Source organism: Trachemys scripta, chromosome 1, assembly GCF_013100865.1.
Source record: "Trachemys scripta elegans isolate TJP31775 chromosome 1, CAS_Tse_1.0, whole genome shotgun sequence".
Taxonomy (NCBI): Eukaryota; Metazoa; Chordata; order Testudines; family Emydidae; genus Trachemys; species Trachemys scripta.
Genome location: NC_048298.1, coordinates 289189205 through 289206446, shown reverse-complemented (window position 1 = coordinate 289206446; position 17242 = coordinate 289189205). Strand labels below are relative to the sequence as shown.

Here is a 17242-nt window from a genome sequence, read left to right as displayed (position 1 = left end):
ACTTGTGGCACCTTAGAGACTAACAAATGTATTTGTTAGCCTCTAAGGTGCCACAAGTACTTCTGTTCTTTTTGCAAATACAGACTAACACAGCTGCTACTCTAAAATCTAACATGAGAGTAAGGAAATTGATCTGTTTCCTGTGTGGCTGATTTGGAATCAAAAGGCAAATCAAGTGGTTTGTTAAAATTAAGAGTAACCTAGCATTTAACATAGTGTGCTCTTTATGACAAACCACAAGTCAAATGGCTTTGTACTGCTTTTGCAAAGTATTTAAAAAATTTAAAAATATTTACAAGTCTGAACTATATCTTTCAAGTTATCCACCCTTTCGGAAGAGACCTTCTAGTGATGTGCATAATTTATCTATCTCATACATACACAGCAAAAACAACAAGGAGTCCTGGTTGAGCTAGAGCATATCTTCTAGAAAAACATCCAACCTTGATTTAAAGACTTCAAATGACAGAATCCACAACGTCCCTCTAGTTAAGTTGTTCCAACTGTTAATTTGCTAAAAACCTGCATCATGCTCCTAGTCTCAATTTTTCTAGCTTCATCTTTCAGACTTTGGATGTTCAAAAACTCACAAAGGAGTTTAAGGCCAGAAGGGATTGACCACTGGATCATCTAGTCTGACCACCTGTACATCACAGGCCATTACATTTCACTCATGGCTCATCACACGGCACCTCAGCCCAGACTACAGGGATTTGATTGTAGATTGCTCTGATGTGTTGCGCTCTAACTGCCCCATGTAGACCCTGCTAGCACAAACTAAAAGGTACCTACTCTGTTAAAGCACATCTTCTAGAAAAGTATCCAGTCTTGATCTGACGACACTAGGAGATGGAGAATCCAACATTTCCCTTGGTAGTCTGTTCCAATGGCAAATCACCATCATTTAGAAATTTGTTCCTTATTTCTAATTTGAATTTATCTGACTTCAGCTTCTAGCCATTGTCATGCTTTTGTCTCATAGACTGAAGAGCCCTCTAAGTGCTTACTGACTCTGATCATCGTCTTTTAAAACTCTCTCAAATAAATTAGTCTTTATTCTCTCACTGTAAAGCAGGTTTTCAAGACTTCAAAGCATTCGCCTCGCTTTTTTCTGAATCCTTCCCAGTTTCTCAACATCCTTTTAAAGTGTTATCACAATGTACTGAAATATTTCAGTACAGTTCTCATTGATTTCTTATACAGTAGAAAGAACACCACCTCCCTATTTCTACTCTATACTCCTTCAGTTATACATCCAAGGATCACATTCACTGTAAGGGGCAAATTCTGCAATGTTGTAAAGGAAAGAGCTGCAAGTTTATGATTCACTTAAAACAAGCTACACAAAGTTGTTCACCAGACATTAACATTTCAGTGAACAGACTCTTCCATAGGGTCCCCATCCCTTGACATATTAAGCTGACTCTTCATTACAAGCCTGAAACCAAATATGTACCAAATATCACAAGTTTACTACCATTGACCAGTTTGTTCAAGATCAGGTCAGCACAGAGCTACCAAGAAATCTAAACTGATCCAAGTGGGGGGGGACAAGGCAACTCAGTATTCAGCAACAATAATATCCAAGTACTGTATTAACACTCTGGCTCTGAATAGGAGCAACAAGTATCAAGAAAGAAAGAAACATGAATTAATAAATGTTATGCTTTTATTTTTTTGTCTGTTTTTACTGGCACCAAAATATTATGTATAGTTTTGGAGTAGTGCATTTAAAATATTCTGAGCCAGATCCTCAGATGTCTGTAAGCCAGCATATGTTCATTGAAGTCAGTCAAGCTAAACTGATTTATACCAGTGAGAATTTGGCCCTCTGTTTATCATTTAAGACATGTAAAAATCAAGCTAATTTTGGTTTTGTGATTTATTTTATTACTAATAACTCTTAATACAATTTTATATATAATCTAATGGAGTTGGGTATAATTTCTTTTCTCCATATAGGCACACGAAGTGGACAAACACATTTTTACTTATTTTAAAATATTACTTACTGATTGCCATGCAAGGGATTCCATAATTCGATGTTCACAGCGTTCTAGATGTTTTATCATCTCTCTTGTCAAGCTTGGTTCTGCTTTAATAAAGCTTTCAATCACCTTGTAGAAGTCAAAGGCTTTTAAATCAAGTACATTGAGAATCCATGGAAAAGACAAATCCGTTTCAGTACTGGTGCCATCACTTTGTGAAGCATTCCCTGAAGTAAAAAAGACCAGAACTAGTTATTCAATATTAAAGTGATACGATCTCTTGTCAATTTTTCCCTCTGTATGTATTAATTTACGGCTGCTTGTCAGGTTCAGATACTTAAATTTAATGTGCATACGTAATTACAAATTTAATGAATTTTATATAGCTATTACACTAATAAACAATAGCAATGGTATCTTGCACTTCTATAGCTTCGACTTACTGCCATATGTAGCCATGACAACCTCAACAGCACAGGCCAGAAGAGATGTGTGGAAGATATTATTGTTCAGAAGTTTGCTGAAAAAGAAAAAAAAAAAATGCAGGCCTTAATACTAGTCTTAGCACACCAATAATGGTTTTCTATTATGAGTTAGGAACATATACCTAAAATTGTGAACTGACAGGCGCTCTTCCTCCTGAAATAGATGAACAAACACAAGGTTAAGAAATACTGCTCAAAAAGGAGCAAAGTATTAAGAGTAATGCATCCTCATTAAACTTACCGACTTTAACATGGATTCCATTACTCTGTAGTATAGCCTTACACCAAGCTTATATCTCTAAAAATGAAGAAAGTCAAGAACATTACAGAAAGTTATTGCAAGGCATAATATAAAATTGTCTCTGAAATCTGACACAAAGCCAAAATACACTTCCATCCTTTGGAAAGAACGTGCATGCTGGGACCACTTAAAGAAAATCTGATTTGTCCCAGCGAAGTTGGCCAGTGATGCTAGGGTGGTCGCCAAGGATTACTGGGGATCGTGACTGACTGAAGTTGTAAGAAGATGTTTAAGTCAAAGTGCAGAGGTCAATTTTCAGTTGCCAAGATGAGAAAGCAGAGCGGACAGCTGGAAGATATCGGGCTAAGTTGGGTGAATTTGCTATGCAAGTCACTGTAGGGAAATACAAGTGGCCTGATGACTGGATGGGAAATAGGCCACCAGGTCCATTTAAAGGTTCACTAATTCTATTCATGAGGCCAGATTAGTGGGTGACTATATAAGTACAGTTTCAACTATGTTAAAATACTTCATGGTAATTTTCCTATGCTTCATTAAAATAACGTTATTTTAAAATATTTTTAAGCGTATGCATTTTTTCTTTCTAGACCTTCCTATGTATGCTGAATTGTTTGTCAGATAGCATCTTAGAGCCTTGCCAGAGTTACATGCCCAGTTTCCCAGGTTGAGAAAATATTACTTTATCACTCCCAATCTCCACAGTAAAACACAGGTAAGTACATTTTGTCTCACATTAGCTAATGTTGATAGCATTCAAATGAATAATATGAAATCAAAATATTAGTTGCCTGTGAGCCAATTTCAGCACATCCCTGTCCAACTGCTTCAGCAAATTTCTCTTTGAAGATGTTCCCAAGATTTTCTACTCTTGCCAGGATACTTTCTTTAGGGTTCACTGTACAGTTCTGAAACATATTAGAAAAAAAGGATATTTTGTTTAACTAGGTATATCAAAACATGTTTTTACAAGTTAACCAAGAATATTTTTCCACTTCAGCTTTGTAGCACACCATTATATTAATTAGGTCATCAGGATGGTTACGGAAGAAGTTAGTCACCTTGCCCAGTAACGGTGGTTCTTCAAGATGTGTATCCCTATATGTGCTCCAGTGTAGGTGTGCTTGTGTCCCTGTGCTGCTAATTGGAGAACTTTGGTAGCAGTGTCTGTTAGGCCTGCACATGTGCTCTCTCTCCTCATGCCCTGCCACAAGGCTAGCCAGTGGGTGTGGGCTAACCCCCCTCAGTTCCTTCTCTACCACAGAGTCATTGACAAAAACTCTGAAGTTGAGGGGAGGAGGGTGGGTTGTGGAGCACCTATAGGGACACACATTTCGAAGATCCATTGTTACTGCAGAAGGTAACTAGTACTTCTTTGAGTAGTGTCCCTATGCGTGCTCCACTATAGGTGACTCCCAAGCAGTATACATTCCACATCCTCCCTCTGGAGGGCTGGGACTTCAGAGTCGGGTCAGTTACAGATGACAGCATTGTGGAGCTGAAGATGGCATCCCCAGCAATCGCATAATGTTCTGCGAAAGTGTGGACTGACACCCATTTCGCTGCTCTACAGATCTCTGAGATAGGGACATTCTTGAAGGCGGCGATGGATGAGGAGATTGACCTTGTGGAGGGGTCATACTGTGAACTTTGTAACTTTGTCTGATACCATTTCGAGACCCACATGGAAAGTCCTTTTGGCTGATATTGCCAAACCCTTGGATCATTCTGCAATGGAGGGGAAAAGTCTGGGGAACTTCCTGAAGGCCTTTGTCCTGTCCATGTAGAAGACTAGGGCTCTTCAGAGATCTAGGGTATGTAATATAGCCTCTCTGTTGTCTCGGTGAGACTTGGGATAGAAGGTTGGAAGGTTCATGTGAAACGGGGAGGTTACCTTGGGAACGAATTTTGGATGTTGTCCGAGGATAACTTTGTCCCAAAGAATACTGAATATGGGGAATGTACAATCAGAGCCACTATTTCCCCTATTCTACTGGCCGAAGTAATCATTATCAGGAAGGCCATTTTCATCAAGAGGTAAGTAAGCGAACAGTTGGTCTGGGTTCAAAGGGAGGCCTAGTCAGTCCTTTCAGTACCACGTTTAAGTCCCATGTGGGAGTAGGAGGCCGAGCTTGTGGGAAGAGGTTTACAATACCCTAGAGGAAACTTTTGCTGGTCAGGTGTGACAGCACTGAGTACCCCTCCACTGGATGATGGAAGGCTGTTATTGCCACTTGGTGGACTCTAGAAGGGTTTATGGACAGCCACGATCTTTTCAGTGCCGGGGCATAGTCGAGAATGTGTGGAAGTATAAGGCTGAGGCCTTTTTCTGCAGCCATATTAGGAGACAGCAGCCATGAGCCCAGAAGCAGAAAGTCACATCCTCACAGGGCTCCTTAAAGAGGAGGGCTTGTGTGGGGGGGGGGGGGGCCGGGGGACCCCCCAGGGGGGGTCGGGGGGGGGGGGGGGGGCGGGGCGGGGGGGGGGGGCCCGGAGGAGAGGGGGGGGGGGGGGGGGGGGGGGGGGGGGGAGGGCAAAGTGGAAGTTTCACCCAGGGCGCAAAATATCCTTGCACCGACCCTGCATCCTCACATTCCATCTAAATTACATTAAAACAATGTAATATCAGACTGTTAAGAAGGCGATCCTATCCTAATAATACCCATCATCACCAGATAAAGAAACAGATCTTAAGATAATTAAAGAAAATTTTGTTTGATGGCATTCTGTCTGGCAAGAAATCACTTAACCAGTTGTGACTGTGAAATCCCTACTTAATATTGTTTTGTCTTTATGGTCCCCACTTCTCTATTGTTCATCTAGATGGTCTCTGTCTGTTATATAACTAATTTTGCTAGGTGTAAATCAAGGAAGGGGGTGGGGTATGATTGGTTAAAGAATTGTTTTACAATGTATTAGGATTGGTTAAAAAATTGTTTATTAGTATTTCAGTAAAATTATTGGTTAAGGTACAGCTAAGCAAGGCTCAAGTTTCACTATAAACTGCGTTCCAAAAGGAAGTTCTTTGGAACCAACTCCAGGACACAGCCCCAAGATCAGAGCTGCCAGACGTCAACACCTTGCCAATCATAACCGTGCAGAAGGTGGAATCCCCAGATGACTTGATCCTGACTGGCCATTAGGGAAAAGTTCATCTGATTGATTGGGAGTGGTGAGCGTTGTATGCTTAGTGTGTACATTCTGTTTTGGTGATTGTTAATAAATAGAGGTTAAGTAAGGTATTACTGGTCAGGCTCTTTCACTGGTGAAAGAGCCTGTAAACCTGCAAAGGATCAAGCCCTAAGTCCACAGGGAAAGGGTGTTTGCACTGATTCCACAGAGGAATAGAGCCTGGAGCCCACGGAGGGGTAGAGTTAAGTGCCTTTCGCCCGGAGCCCTACGAACTGGGAAAGATTAGGGGTGCCTAAATCAACCGGGTTACGCCTTGAGCCCTAGGAACTAGGTAGAGGTGGAAGTCTGGAACCCTAGGAACTAGGTAGAGGTGGGATGTCCAAGAGTGTACTGGCAACAAATTTAGGGTAAAGTTGGGTGCCTTAGAGTGTGTGTAACAAAGAATTTTGTGTGGGTAACAGAAGAACGGAGATTTGTTGGGACATGCACCAAATCCGAAATCTGGACCATTTTTGCAGGTAAGTACGTCATATCAAGAATTTTCTGTTGTGTAATAATATTTCTTGCATCACGGTTGAACAGGAGCTCTCTAGGGATTGGAACCAAGAAGGAGCCATGCCTTGAGGTGAAGAAGCCAGGATGGGATGTGAGAGATTAGGCTCTGAGGAGGCAATCATCCAGGCAAGGGTAAATCATGATCCCTTGCGAGCATAAGTGGGTGACCACTATTGAGAGAACCTTGGAAAATGCTCTCAGCACTGAAGACGACATGAAGGGGAGTAACCTGTACTGGTCGTGATCTTGTCCCAGGATGAATCTGAGAAATCATCTGTGAGTTGGTAAGATTGAGATGTGAAAATACACGCCCTAGTGGTCGAGGGCCGAAAACCAGTCTCCCTGTTCCAACGCCAGAATGATCATTGCTAAAGTGACCATCTTGAATTTCTGAGCTTTGACAAACTTTGAGAGCTCTGAGGTCTAATATGGGTCTCCAGCCCCCCTATTTCTTGAGTATTAGGAAATACCGAGAGTAGAACCCTTTGCCTCATAGATGCTGAGGTACTGGTTCTACGGCTCTTAACTGGAAACTCTCATGAGAAGGATCCCTGAAGAGGGACATGGAAGGGTGTTGTGGAGGAGGTAAGGGGTAAAATGGATAGAGTACTGAGGGGAATGATCTCTAGGACCCATTGATCCAATGTTATGTGCCCCAGGTACTGCACAACGCTGCCAGACGGTGGCAAAATAGGTGGATTAGCAATGGTTGGATGTAGCAGTTGTAGGGTGTGGTCTATTGGCACCTCAACCAACGTGACAAAATTGATGTTTGGATGTGGAAGGCTAGGACAAGAAAGATTGCTGGCCAGATGTTTACATCTAGAGAATTTAGTTTTTTTCCTTGGTGGCTCTTAGTATCGTTGAGCTGTGTATTGGGAAGTGCATGGCTTATGCTGGGGCCGTGGACTAAATTTTCTCTTTTGTCCCAGCGTGTAGATGGCCAGCAAAGGAAGAGTGCTTGAGAATCCGTCAGAGGGTGAAGTGAGGCATCAGTTTTCTCCACGAAGAGCTTAGTGCCCTCAAAGGGAAGATCTTCCACGGTTACCTGCACCTCCTTTTGGAAACCCAAGAGGCACATTTCATCACTACCACCATGGAAATGGATCTGGCTGCAGTACTGGCTGCATCAAGGGCAGATTGTAGCGATGTCTTTGCTACTAGTTTCCCTTCTTGGATGATGGCCTTAAATTGTTTGAGATGCGACTTGGGCAGCTGCTCAATAAAATTGTTCAGTTTCAAGTAACTCCCATACTCGTATTTCACCATAAGCACTTGGTAACTGGCAATTCAAAACTGATCCGTGGCCGAGGAGTATGCCTTCCTTCCAAATAGGTCCAGACGCTTCCAGTCCCTATCATAGAGCATGGACTTCATGTGGTGTTGATGGCCACGAGAACTGACAGCATCCACCACAATGGAGTTAGGTGGAGGTCTGAAGAAGAGGAACTCTGTTTCACTCGCCAGGACACAGTACTTTTTGTCTGCTCACTTGCAAATCAGTGCAACCGATGCTGGGGTCTGCCATATGGTTCTTGCAAGATCGAGAAGGGCTTGATTGATAGGGAGGGCCACTTTTGAGGCGAAAGATGACTGCAGCATGTCCAGGAACTTATGGTGCATGTCCTTGACTTCTTCCAGAGGTATCTGGAGAAAGTCAACCAACCACTCTCCTTGTGAAGTCCTGGAACAGGCAAAAATCATCCACCAGGGATGGTTAGGGAGGCATGACGGCCTCGTCTGGGGAAGAGAAGGAGGATATGGTTTTTGGGGTCACCTCCTCCTCGACATCACCCTCACACTCCTCCAAGACTTCTTCTGGGAGCTATAAAGCCCTGGATGCTGTGGTTGAGGAAGTGTGTCTTGGGGGCTCATGGGTGGGACTAGAAGCCCGAGAGTCCTGGAGATGGTAGGCAGCCCAGGGGCCCCAGTATGGCCGCTGGGTGGCATGGAGCTTGCGGTGGTGCCCATAGATGGCCATACAAGAATGGCAGCGGTGGGGCCATCTAAGGTTATGGCTGGGGCCCTGCTGGTATCAGGCACTGTTGGGTGCTTGGGTGGAATACTGAGATATTTCTTCCTCCGGGTGAGTCTGCACTGGAGAGTGGGGGGGGGACGTGGCAAGGCAGAAGGGAAGACTCCCGTGCTAGGCAGGGACTCAGTGCAGAGGTCCCAGTGCCCAGGAGAGGAGACTCTTGTCCGCACTGGCCATTCAGGTACCAGATGAGGCATCTGTACTGATAGGACATCATGTACCAGTGTGCCGTGGAATGTTTGCTCCTCCTCTTCTTCTTACGTGCCGTTGACTTGGTGTCTGTGCCCAATGGGTCTGTGGGTGCGTCCATAGTACCTGCCGCTGTAGTCTTCCTTGGGCAGTGGGTACCGGGCTTGGTCTGTCTCAGTGCTGATGCTACTCAGGATATTGAGCATGCCGGGGATTGTTTGTGGCTAGCTCTCAGCTCTCTGTGGGGACTTCCTGCACTCTTTTTCAACTTATGAGAGGGGTCGGTGGCAGATTTCTTCACCCAATGACCCTTGGATGTTGAGGTCTGTGGGGAAGACTTACATCTACATGGAGAGTCTTGACGCAGGTCTGGAGATTGTCTGAGAGCTGCCTCCATAAATATGATTTTCTGCCCTCGCTCTCTGTCCTTACGAGACTGAGGTCTAAGCTGCTGACAGAGAGTGCACTTCTGAGGAATGTATCCTTTCCTGAGGCAACGAATGTACTGTGAGTGCACGTTTGCAACAAGGATAGCCTAGTTGCAGGAAAGGCACTTCTTGAATCCCAGAGTATCAGGCATACCCCGTTGTGGGGGATGGGCCCCCAATGGAAAGGGCAGGAAGAAAAAACTATTGGCGGGGGGGACAGGATGTCAAAAATAAAAGACGCTAGACTAACTACTACTAAAAACTAGGCTCTAGGCTACAAAGAAAGCACGAGGTAATAGTCGCTAACAGAATGCTAATAGCTCCATCTCTAGCCAGGGGTGGTTGAGAAGGAACTGAGTGGGGTTAGCCCACACATGCTGACTAGCCTCATGACAAGGCACAAGGAGAGAGAGCGCATGTGCAGGCATAACGGACACTGCTACTGAAGTTCTCTGATCAGCAGTGCAGGGATGCAAGCATGCCTACAGTGGAGAACCCATAGGGTCACTACACAAAGAAGTAGTTCTGAGTCTTTAAGAGAGATTAGGAGGCGGTCATATTTTTATGCTCAGCAATATCCATTAGCTACAGCCTGATTCAGCAAAAAGCATCTGTGATAGGGCATCTGCCCCACACTGGCGGGACAACTGACTGCAGTGACCGCTGGGGAACTGGCTGTACTAGGAGCTAAACTCCCCCGGAACGGGTGGTGGGGAACATGGATAGTAACACAGCCGGAGAGCCGAGCCATGAAGAGGATGCTGCGGTTCCTGATGCTGTGAAAGAGGTTGCAGGTGGATTGCCAAGAAGGAGTGACGGTGTGCAGACCACGGACAGGGGCATCAGCCTCTTCCCAATTCCCAGAACAATAAGGAGGAGGTGCATGTCTGGAGGGGAGTGTGCTCTGTGACAGCCTCTTAAGCACATACTTAATTCTATACATTGGAACTACTCACACAAAGTCAATGGGACTACTTAAGTGCTTTAAGATAGGTACATGCTTAACAGCTTGTCCACAAGGGGAATTCAAGACAAAATTAGTGCAAAGTAGCTAGGGTATGAATTTAAAGCACAAGAGCCATTCTGCAGTAACTCCTCATGTGGACACTTATTCCACAATAAGCTTGCCTTTGTGTGCTTTAGCTTAATCTACTTTCTAACCTAAATTGCACAAAGGCCCTCTTACTGCAGAATAAGTGTGTCCACATGGGGAGTTAGTGAACAGTAGGTATTGACCATTAGCTATTCCTGGCTTCCCCTTCCCTCCCATGTACACAAACCCTAAATAACTTTCTGAATCAGGACCTAACGGTCTCCTGTTCATAATACAGCCTCTAGCAATACATTTGGTTTTTCCCCCTAAACAAATTAATCTTAGTAGAGTTGAAGGACCATAAGATTTCCAACAAAATATCAACAATTTGTTAAGTGCTTGTAAAATTCACATACAGACAAGTGCCCTTTCAAAGAGCAGTACTAATGCATGTTTAAACTGTCATGAGTCCTTAAGAGGTGTACTAAAGATCTTATATTCATAACTTATGGTAGGTACAAGTGCTGTTGCATTCCTGTGTCCTTGTTGGTTTTACAATGCACTGAACATCAGGATATTTGAAACATAAATCTTGAACTGATCCTCCATCAAAAACTACAAAGATCAGAGTTGACATTCTTGATATTTCTAAGGTAAAAATTAAGCAGAAAAGAAATTTCTTTCACATCTTTATAAACCATAAAGAAGAAAAAGAGGGCACAATCCCCACTATTTTTAAGAAGTCCTTTCTAGGTCTCCTTTAGTAAAGAACACATGCTATTTACTTGGTTGATAATCCGAAGGATATAATTTTATAGGTACTTCCTCATAAATGCTTACTCTAGTTAAAAAAAACCCTAGTCACTTACATTAAAATATGAGATGAGATTATCTGATGGTTTATCACTTGCTGAATTTAAAATCATCATTAACTGCTGGATAGTATTCATTGCAGCCCTGAAAAAAATGTAATAAGATATATGTTAAATACTTATTTTGTATACCTTCAATATCAGGCAAGAATTTTCTAATTGTTCCCTGATACAGTTTCCTGAAAGGCAAACAGCAAATCTATAAACAGATTAACAAATCAATACATAACTAACTCAATAATAAAACAAACTGGTGGGGAAATTAAATACAGGAACTCCTCACTTAAAGTCATCCCGGTTAATGTTGTTTCGATGTTAAGTTGCTGATCAATTAGGGAACATGCTTGTTTAAAGTTGTGAAACGCTCCCTTCTAATGTCGTTTGGCAACCACCTGTTTTGTCCACTGCTTGCAGGAAGAGCAGCCCTTTGCGGCTAGCTGGTGGGTGGTTGAAACCAGGGTGGATCAGCAGCCCCTCTATCAGCTCCCCACTCCCTTAAGTTCCCTGTGCAGTAGCTGTCCCTCCCCCCACTGCCATGTGCTGCTCCTGCCCTCTGCCTTGGAGCTGCTCCCAGAGACTCCTGCTTGCTGTACGGGGAGAGGGGGGAAAAGAGGGGCTAATGTCAGGGTGTCTCCCCCTCCCCCCTGCTCCTGCACCCCGCTTACCCCATCTTCCATAGAGCAGGGGGGACACACGACCAACGGAGAGAGCTTCTAGGCAGTAGCTGCGGGTCTCCGGTCTCAGCAAGCTGATTTAATTAACAAGGCAGTGTACTTAAGCCTGGGGTCAGCTAGTTAAAGGGGAAATACACATTTTTTCTCTCACACACAGGGTGTGTGTCTCTGTCTGCCCTCCCTCCTTTCCTGCTGTCTTGTAGAATATTGTGAGAGAACCCTTGAGGGCCCAGTCAATTGCTAGTTCATTTAGCAGTAAGGCATTCCCTGGGAAATATCCCACCCTCTGACTCCTCCACCTCAACCAAGCTTCACAATCATCACCACTGTGTACTGGTATTAAATTGTTTGTTTAAAACTTATACTGTGTAATATAGTCTTTTGTCTGGTGAAAAAAAATTTCCCTGGAACCTAACCCCCTCATTTACATTAATTCTTATGGGGAAATTGGATTCGCTTATCATTTCGCTAAAAGTCGCATTTTTCAGGAACATAACTACAGCATACTACTTTGACTTAAGTTATGAATATTCATCATCATCGCCTGAACCCCATCACATCAACATCAACAAAGTAAAGTAACAACAGAACGGTAACAACCTAAACGTTAATATCTGGCAAACAAGATGTGCAAATAGCACCAAATTATAATGAAAATGGAGGTTCTGTAAATTAAAACATTGTTCTCTTTACTCTTATCTACAAAAGATAGCTGTAGCATTGTCTATAGAGCCAGGAACTAAAATTAATTCTGCACTGTATTGTCGGGCTTGCAGTGTCATAAGAAATTACAGAATTTTGATGCAGATATTTTGGAGGAGAACATTTGTTTCTATATCATGACCACCACCATCACTCCCCTAGGTCTGCCAATAGCCAGTAAAGTGCATTAAATACTGGTCTTTTCATTCTACAGACTCAAAATCAGAAAGTGGCCACATTAAACCTGAAACCACTCCCCCTTCCTGTTTTATTGAGAAGGCCGTATGCATCTGGAAGTCCCACTCCCACCTTCCATCGCTCTAGCTAGACCAGATTAATTTTAAGATAATTCACAAGTTAGGATTTGGAGTATTACATAAAATGGGTCATGAAGAGGAGCTGATTACATTAAATGAAGATATTAAATATTGGGATGCACAACTCTACTGATATTTAAGTTTGTTTTCTTATTAGGCAAAGTGAGCAGAATCCTTTTATCACTATTTTGATTAAAAGGTTTAAAATACTATCTGAGTTATTTACAAGTTCACACATTTTCCGCCTTTTCAGAGACTTTAAATAATAAAAATTTCTCCAGAAACTGTCTTATTAGAACTGTTTTTACAGACACACAACAGGTGAAAGCAAAAACCACCACCATCTATTTAGGTTCTTACACTCATGCCTACAGGTTTCTTGCCAAAAATGGATTTCAAACCCATATAATGCTGTCCATTGGTTCAAAAAAAGCTACCCCATATAACTATGAGGCCTTTTGTCTTTAAAGATTGATAATGTTTAAAAGGCAGTGAAAATACATAGGGTCCCTGCTCCTTCCAGAAAAATGATGAAATTAAAAGCACCTCAAAAGGCTAGTTCTTGTTACACTAAATTAAAACATTTTACCCCGGGAAGTCCAGCCCTAATGCAGGAATAAGGACTCCCCTCAGATAGCATGTAGCTGCAGGGATGGTGATGGAACTGCTACTTGTTTTAATGGTTAAAAATGATCCTGTCAGACCAAGGCAGGTGCTTGTTTGTGTGCGTTAATGCCTGACCATCTCACATTTCCAAATTTTTGGGGTGTTATGCACATACATATAGATCTGGGGGCACATACCCAACATGAATTAAATCTAAGAGTACTGACATGCAAACCTTCTACATCGTGGCATATTTCAGGAAAATGTCTTTATGTAGCTTGTATTTTCTATTTATGGTTTTACAGGTGATGTATTTAAAAGTTTTGGGTTTTTTCAAATAGAACGAACGTATGATTGATTTAGCAATGTATCCTCAAGCTCTACTAAGCAGCTTGACAAGTGTCAATAGTTTATATTTCCACATCACTATATTCCTGAGAAATGATTAGATTCTGAAGTGAATGTATTGTAACGTTTGTTTTCTCCCCAATTTTTAAATGTAAATATATTAAACATACAGCATCAAATTGTTGCCAGTATTAACAATCACTGTGGTAGGTGTTATGGCACTGGGTAAAAAAAGATTATGCCGTAAAAAGCATGTTAAAGATCTAAGATAAGCATGCTCGCTCAGAATGGTATAAATAGTCATCTCGGTATGTGCAACCTTCTGATGAATGATAGACTAGTTTAGTCAGTCACATTATAATCCAATCATGTATAGATAATTTGTACAGCTGTTATGCCATATATGCGCTCAAGTAAGGTTAGTAACCAGAACTGAAGCCTGTTCATGACTTAAAATATGCTAAATAAAACTAGCCATATAAAATACCTATTAATAAAGTGGAATATTTGCTTAATAATTTACCCCTATTTATCAAAGCCTTTTTAAACCTGCCAGACAGTCTAAGGTTCTTTAATTGAAAGTCTGTAGTCTCATTGTTTATAAAACAGGAACAGAAAGAGGACTGGATATGCCCAGCCATTACAGGTACCAGAGTCGCTAAGAAGTTAGAGCACTAGTCCTAAGCTACAGTTCCCATCTCTTTTTTTTTTTTTTCCATTATTGTTTGTTGAGTGACATAAGTAAATTTGAATAGCTTTGTTTGTATATTTGTTTTAACCAACTAAAAAGTACATGAAGAGGAAGCAAATGTAACAACTCCTTAAATGTCAGTCTAACAATGAAATTTATTATCTTACTCCTCCACTCTTGATCAGCCCCTTCATGTATATTGGATAAAACACCGAGGGTTTACAACTTATGACAGTGAATTTAGCTAGCTTGCTTAAAGCGAAGTTGTTCATACCCCTTCTCCCTAGTCACAGTTTGTCCCCTCATATCTCATGCTTAAGTTCTTCTGGCTCTTACACAGGCTGAGGCCTCAACTGCTTTTGTCAAGACAGATCTGGTAAATGGCCACATCTGGACAGCTTTCAACACTTGCTGAGAAAGCAAGCTTTGGGGGTCCTGGCATGCTGTAAGACTTCACCTTAGCCTCTAAGGATAGAACCAGAAACAATGGGTTTAAACTGCAGCAAGGGAGGTCTAGGTTGGACATTAGGAAAAAGTTCCTAACTGTCAGGGTGGTTAAACACTGGAACAAATTGCCTAGGGAGGTTGTGGAATCTCCGTCTCTCGAGATATTTAAGAGTAGGTTAGATAAATGTCTATCAGGGATGGTCTAGACAGTATTTGGTCCTGCCATGCGGGCAGGGGACTGGACTCGATGACCTCTCGAGGTCCCTTCCAGTCCTAGAATCTATGAATTGTTCCCTTATATTTCCCACTTTCAGTCAGAGATCTCTCTTTATGCACCCTATTAAAAATCCTTTTCAATTCCCACTGGTTAGAGTTGTCCCAAATCGATCTCTGATTAGTATATCTCTGGGGTTAAAGAAAATTTTCTGATTAGCTGAGAAAATAGGGATGGGGGCTTTTATTCACAGACAGAATGGACTTATATGAGTGCCTGATTTCTTGGATCATGGCACTCCAGGGATGAACTGCTTTTTCTTCTGCCACTTTAAAAATTTTGATATGAGTTTCTCTAACAGACTTTTTTTTTTTTTTTTTTTTTTTTTTAAAGCAGGGATGGGAAGAGACAATACAGAAGCTGTTCTATGAAAGCACTAGAATGAGACCAGACAACTCAGTGTTATGCCCTTAACTAGTATTTAAACCCAGATATCACCTAGGTAAAGCTATTTTTCAAAACACTATCCCTAGTATTTAAACCCAGATACCCCCTAGGTAAAGCTATTTTTCAAAACACTACCCAAGGGGTCCGATCCAAAAGCCATTAAAGTTAATAGAAAGACTCCCCCTGACTTTAATGGGCTTTGGCTCAGACACAAACTGTCAAATAGGGAGAATCTATGGTAAGTTTAAAAGTAGACACCAAGTTTTCATAATAAACCTTATGAGCCATCGGTTAGTTGCATACAATCACCTCTGGGTCATAAGTGATCAAAAGTTTACTGCCATCTGCTGGCAGTTTGGTAGTCTATGCAAAATGAGTTGCTGGTCCTAGTCCAGTTCCTAGTGGGCAGGTATCCAGGTCTATATAACTATCAGCTGGCACCTGTTTGGTAGTTTGAGAAGAGAGGCAAAGGACTAAATAGGCATAAAGTCTCAACTTCCCCTTTTGCTCCTAGAATGACTCTTGGCAGGTCAGAGTAGAGGCACACCAGCAAAGCTTTGTGCAAGCTTGGACTGCTACTGCTGCCTATCTTGTATTTGTTTCTGTGGATAAAAGGATTCTAGGCTTCATGGATGTGAATCTTAACCTTTCACAAGCCATGTACTTTGTTTTAAAATGCTGTTGTAATTTGAAAAGTGATGACACAAACGGCATCATGAAGTGTGTCTGTCAACGGCTTCCTTACGAAATATGTGGAGTTTATAAGAGACAGTCTAATTTACAAAACTGCAAACTAGACCTGGGAACTGAAAGTCAAGCTGAGTTCTTTCTGGTTAGAAAATCATAACAAGTAATAAAGATTCTTCAATTCGCTTTTAAGTTGCATTTTATTCCAGATGTGCAAATCTAGAGCTTCCAGCTTCTCTCCCACAACTATATAGGTTCTGCAACAGTAAAGAGTAGCAAGAATTTATTTCTTGTCAGTGCAGTATCTTTACTAGCATGTGAAAATGAAAGTAGTAAATAAGTGTATGATACTTTAAATTCTCTCCCCACAGAATACTAAAGAGTCATAAATCTTTACACAGCAGGCATGGAAGAAAATGTTTTATTAAAATGCACTTCAGTGATGCAGAGAATGAGCAGCACATTTAAGGAAGTTCATTTTCACACTTTCAGGCACACTGATCTATTTTACATATATAACTCATGCTCCCTTTATATTTAGGGTATCAAACCTGCAATGTATTCAGAGCTGCCCAAGTGCTCTCAACTCCCACGGATCTCAAGGGAAATGGGAGTTGAAGGCACTCAGCACTTCTCAGGAGGCTGTCAGCACCTTACAGGAATGGGGCCTTGTTTTAAAGTGATCTTAAAATCAGGACTGCTACATTCTTCAGTTCAACAATTTTTAGAAAATTCCAATTCAAGTAAAAACAAATGGATACAACTTTTTTAAATGTTTCATACCGAACTGGAGTCTGTGGAAGTATAAGATTAAGCTCTTCATCTGGGTTGTTTTTCCTTGGTGTTCGTTCCAACTGCAAGCTGTAGAAGGGGAAAAAGCAAAACCTTATGGAGTACTGATCTTTGAATATAGCAAGTCTCAAAGAGGTTTTCTAAAATTAGGGTTACCATACGTCCTCTTTTTCCCGGACATGTCCGGCTTTTTGGCAGTCAAACCCCCGTCCGGGGGGAATTGCCAAAAAGCCAAACATGTCCGGGAAAATGGCGGCTCTTCTCCTCCCCGACTCTTCGGCTCTGTTTAAGAGCCGGGCTGCCCGAGCGCTACCAGCTTCGGGCAGCCCCTGTGCCTCCAG

At 42.1% G+C, this 17242-nt stretch overlaps 1 protein-coding gene across 2 annotated transcripts in view; it reads right to left on the bottom strand.

Moving 5' to 3' along the window:
• The window catches only part of RB1 (RB transcriptional corepressor 1), a 161165-nt gene that overhangs the window by 88466 nt on the left and 55457 nt on the right, over window positions 1-17242 (bottom strand). For both annotated transcript variants that reach the window (XM_034758495.1, XM_034758496.1), the window contains exons 11-17: window positions 16893-16970; window positions 10974-11061; window positions 3524-3640; window positions 2715-2771; window positions 2596-2627; window positions 2432-2508; window positions 2013-2215 (exon numbers count right to left, since the gene is read on the bottom strand). In XM_034758495.1, coding sequence (XP_034614386.1) covers window positions 2013-2215; window positions 2432-2508; window positions 2596-2627; window positions 2715-2771; window positions 3524-3640; window positions 10974-11061; window positions 16893-16970 — 652 coding nt within the window. The remainder of the gene's footprint in view (window positions 1-2012; window positions 2216-2431; window positions 2509-2595; window positions 2628-2714; window positions 2772-3523; window positions 3641-10973; window positions 11062-16892; window positions 16971-17242) is intronic.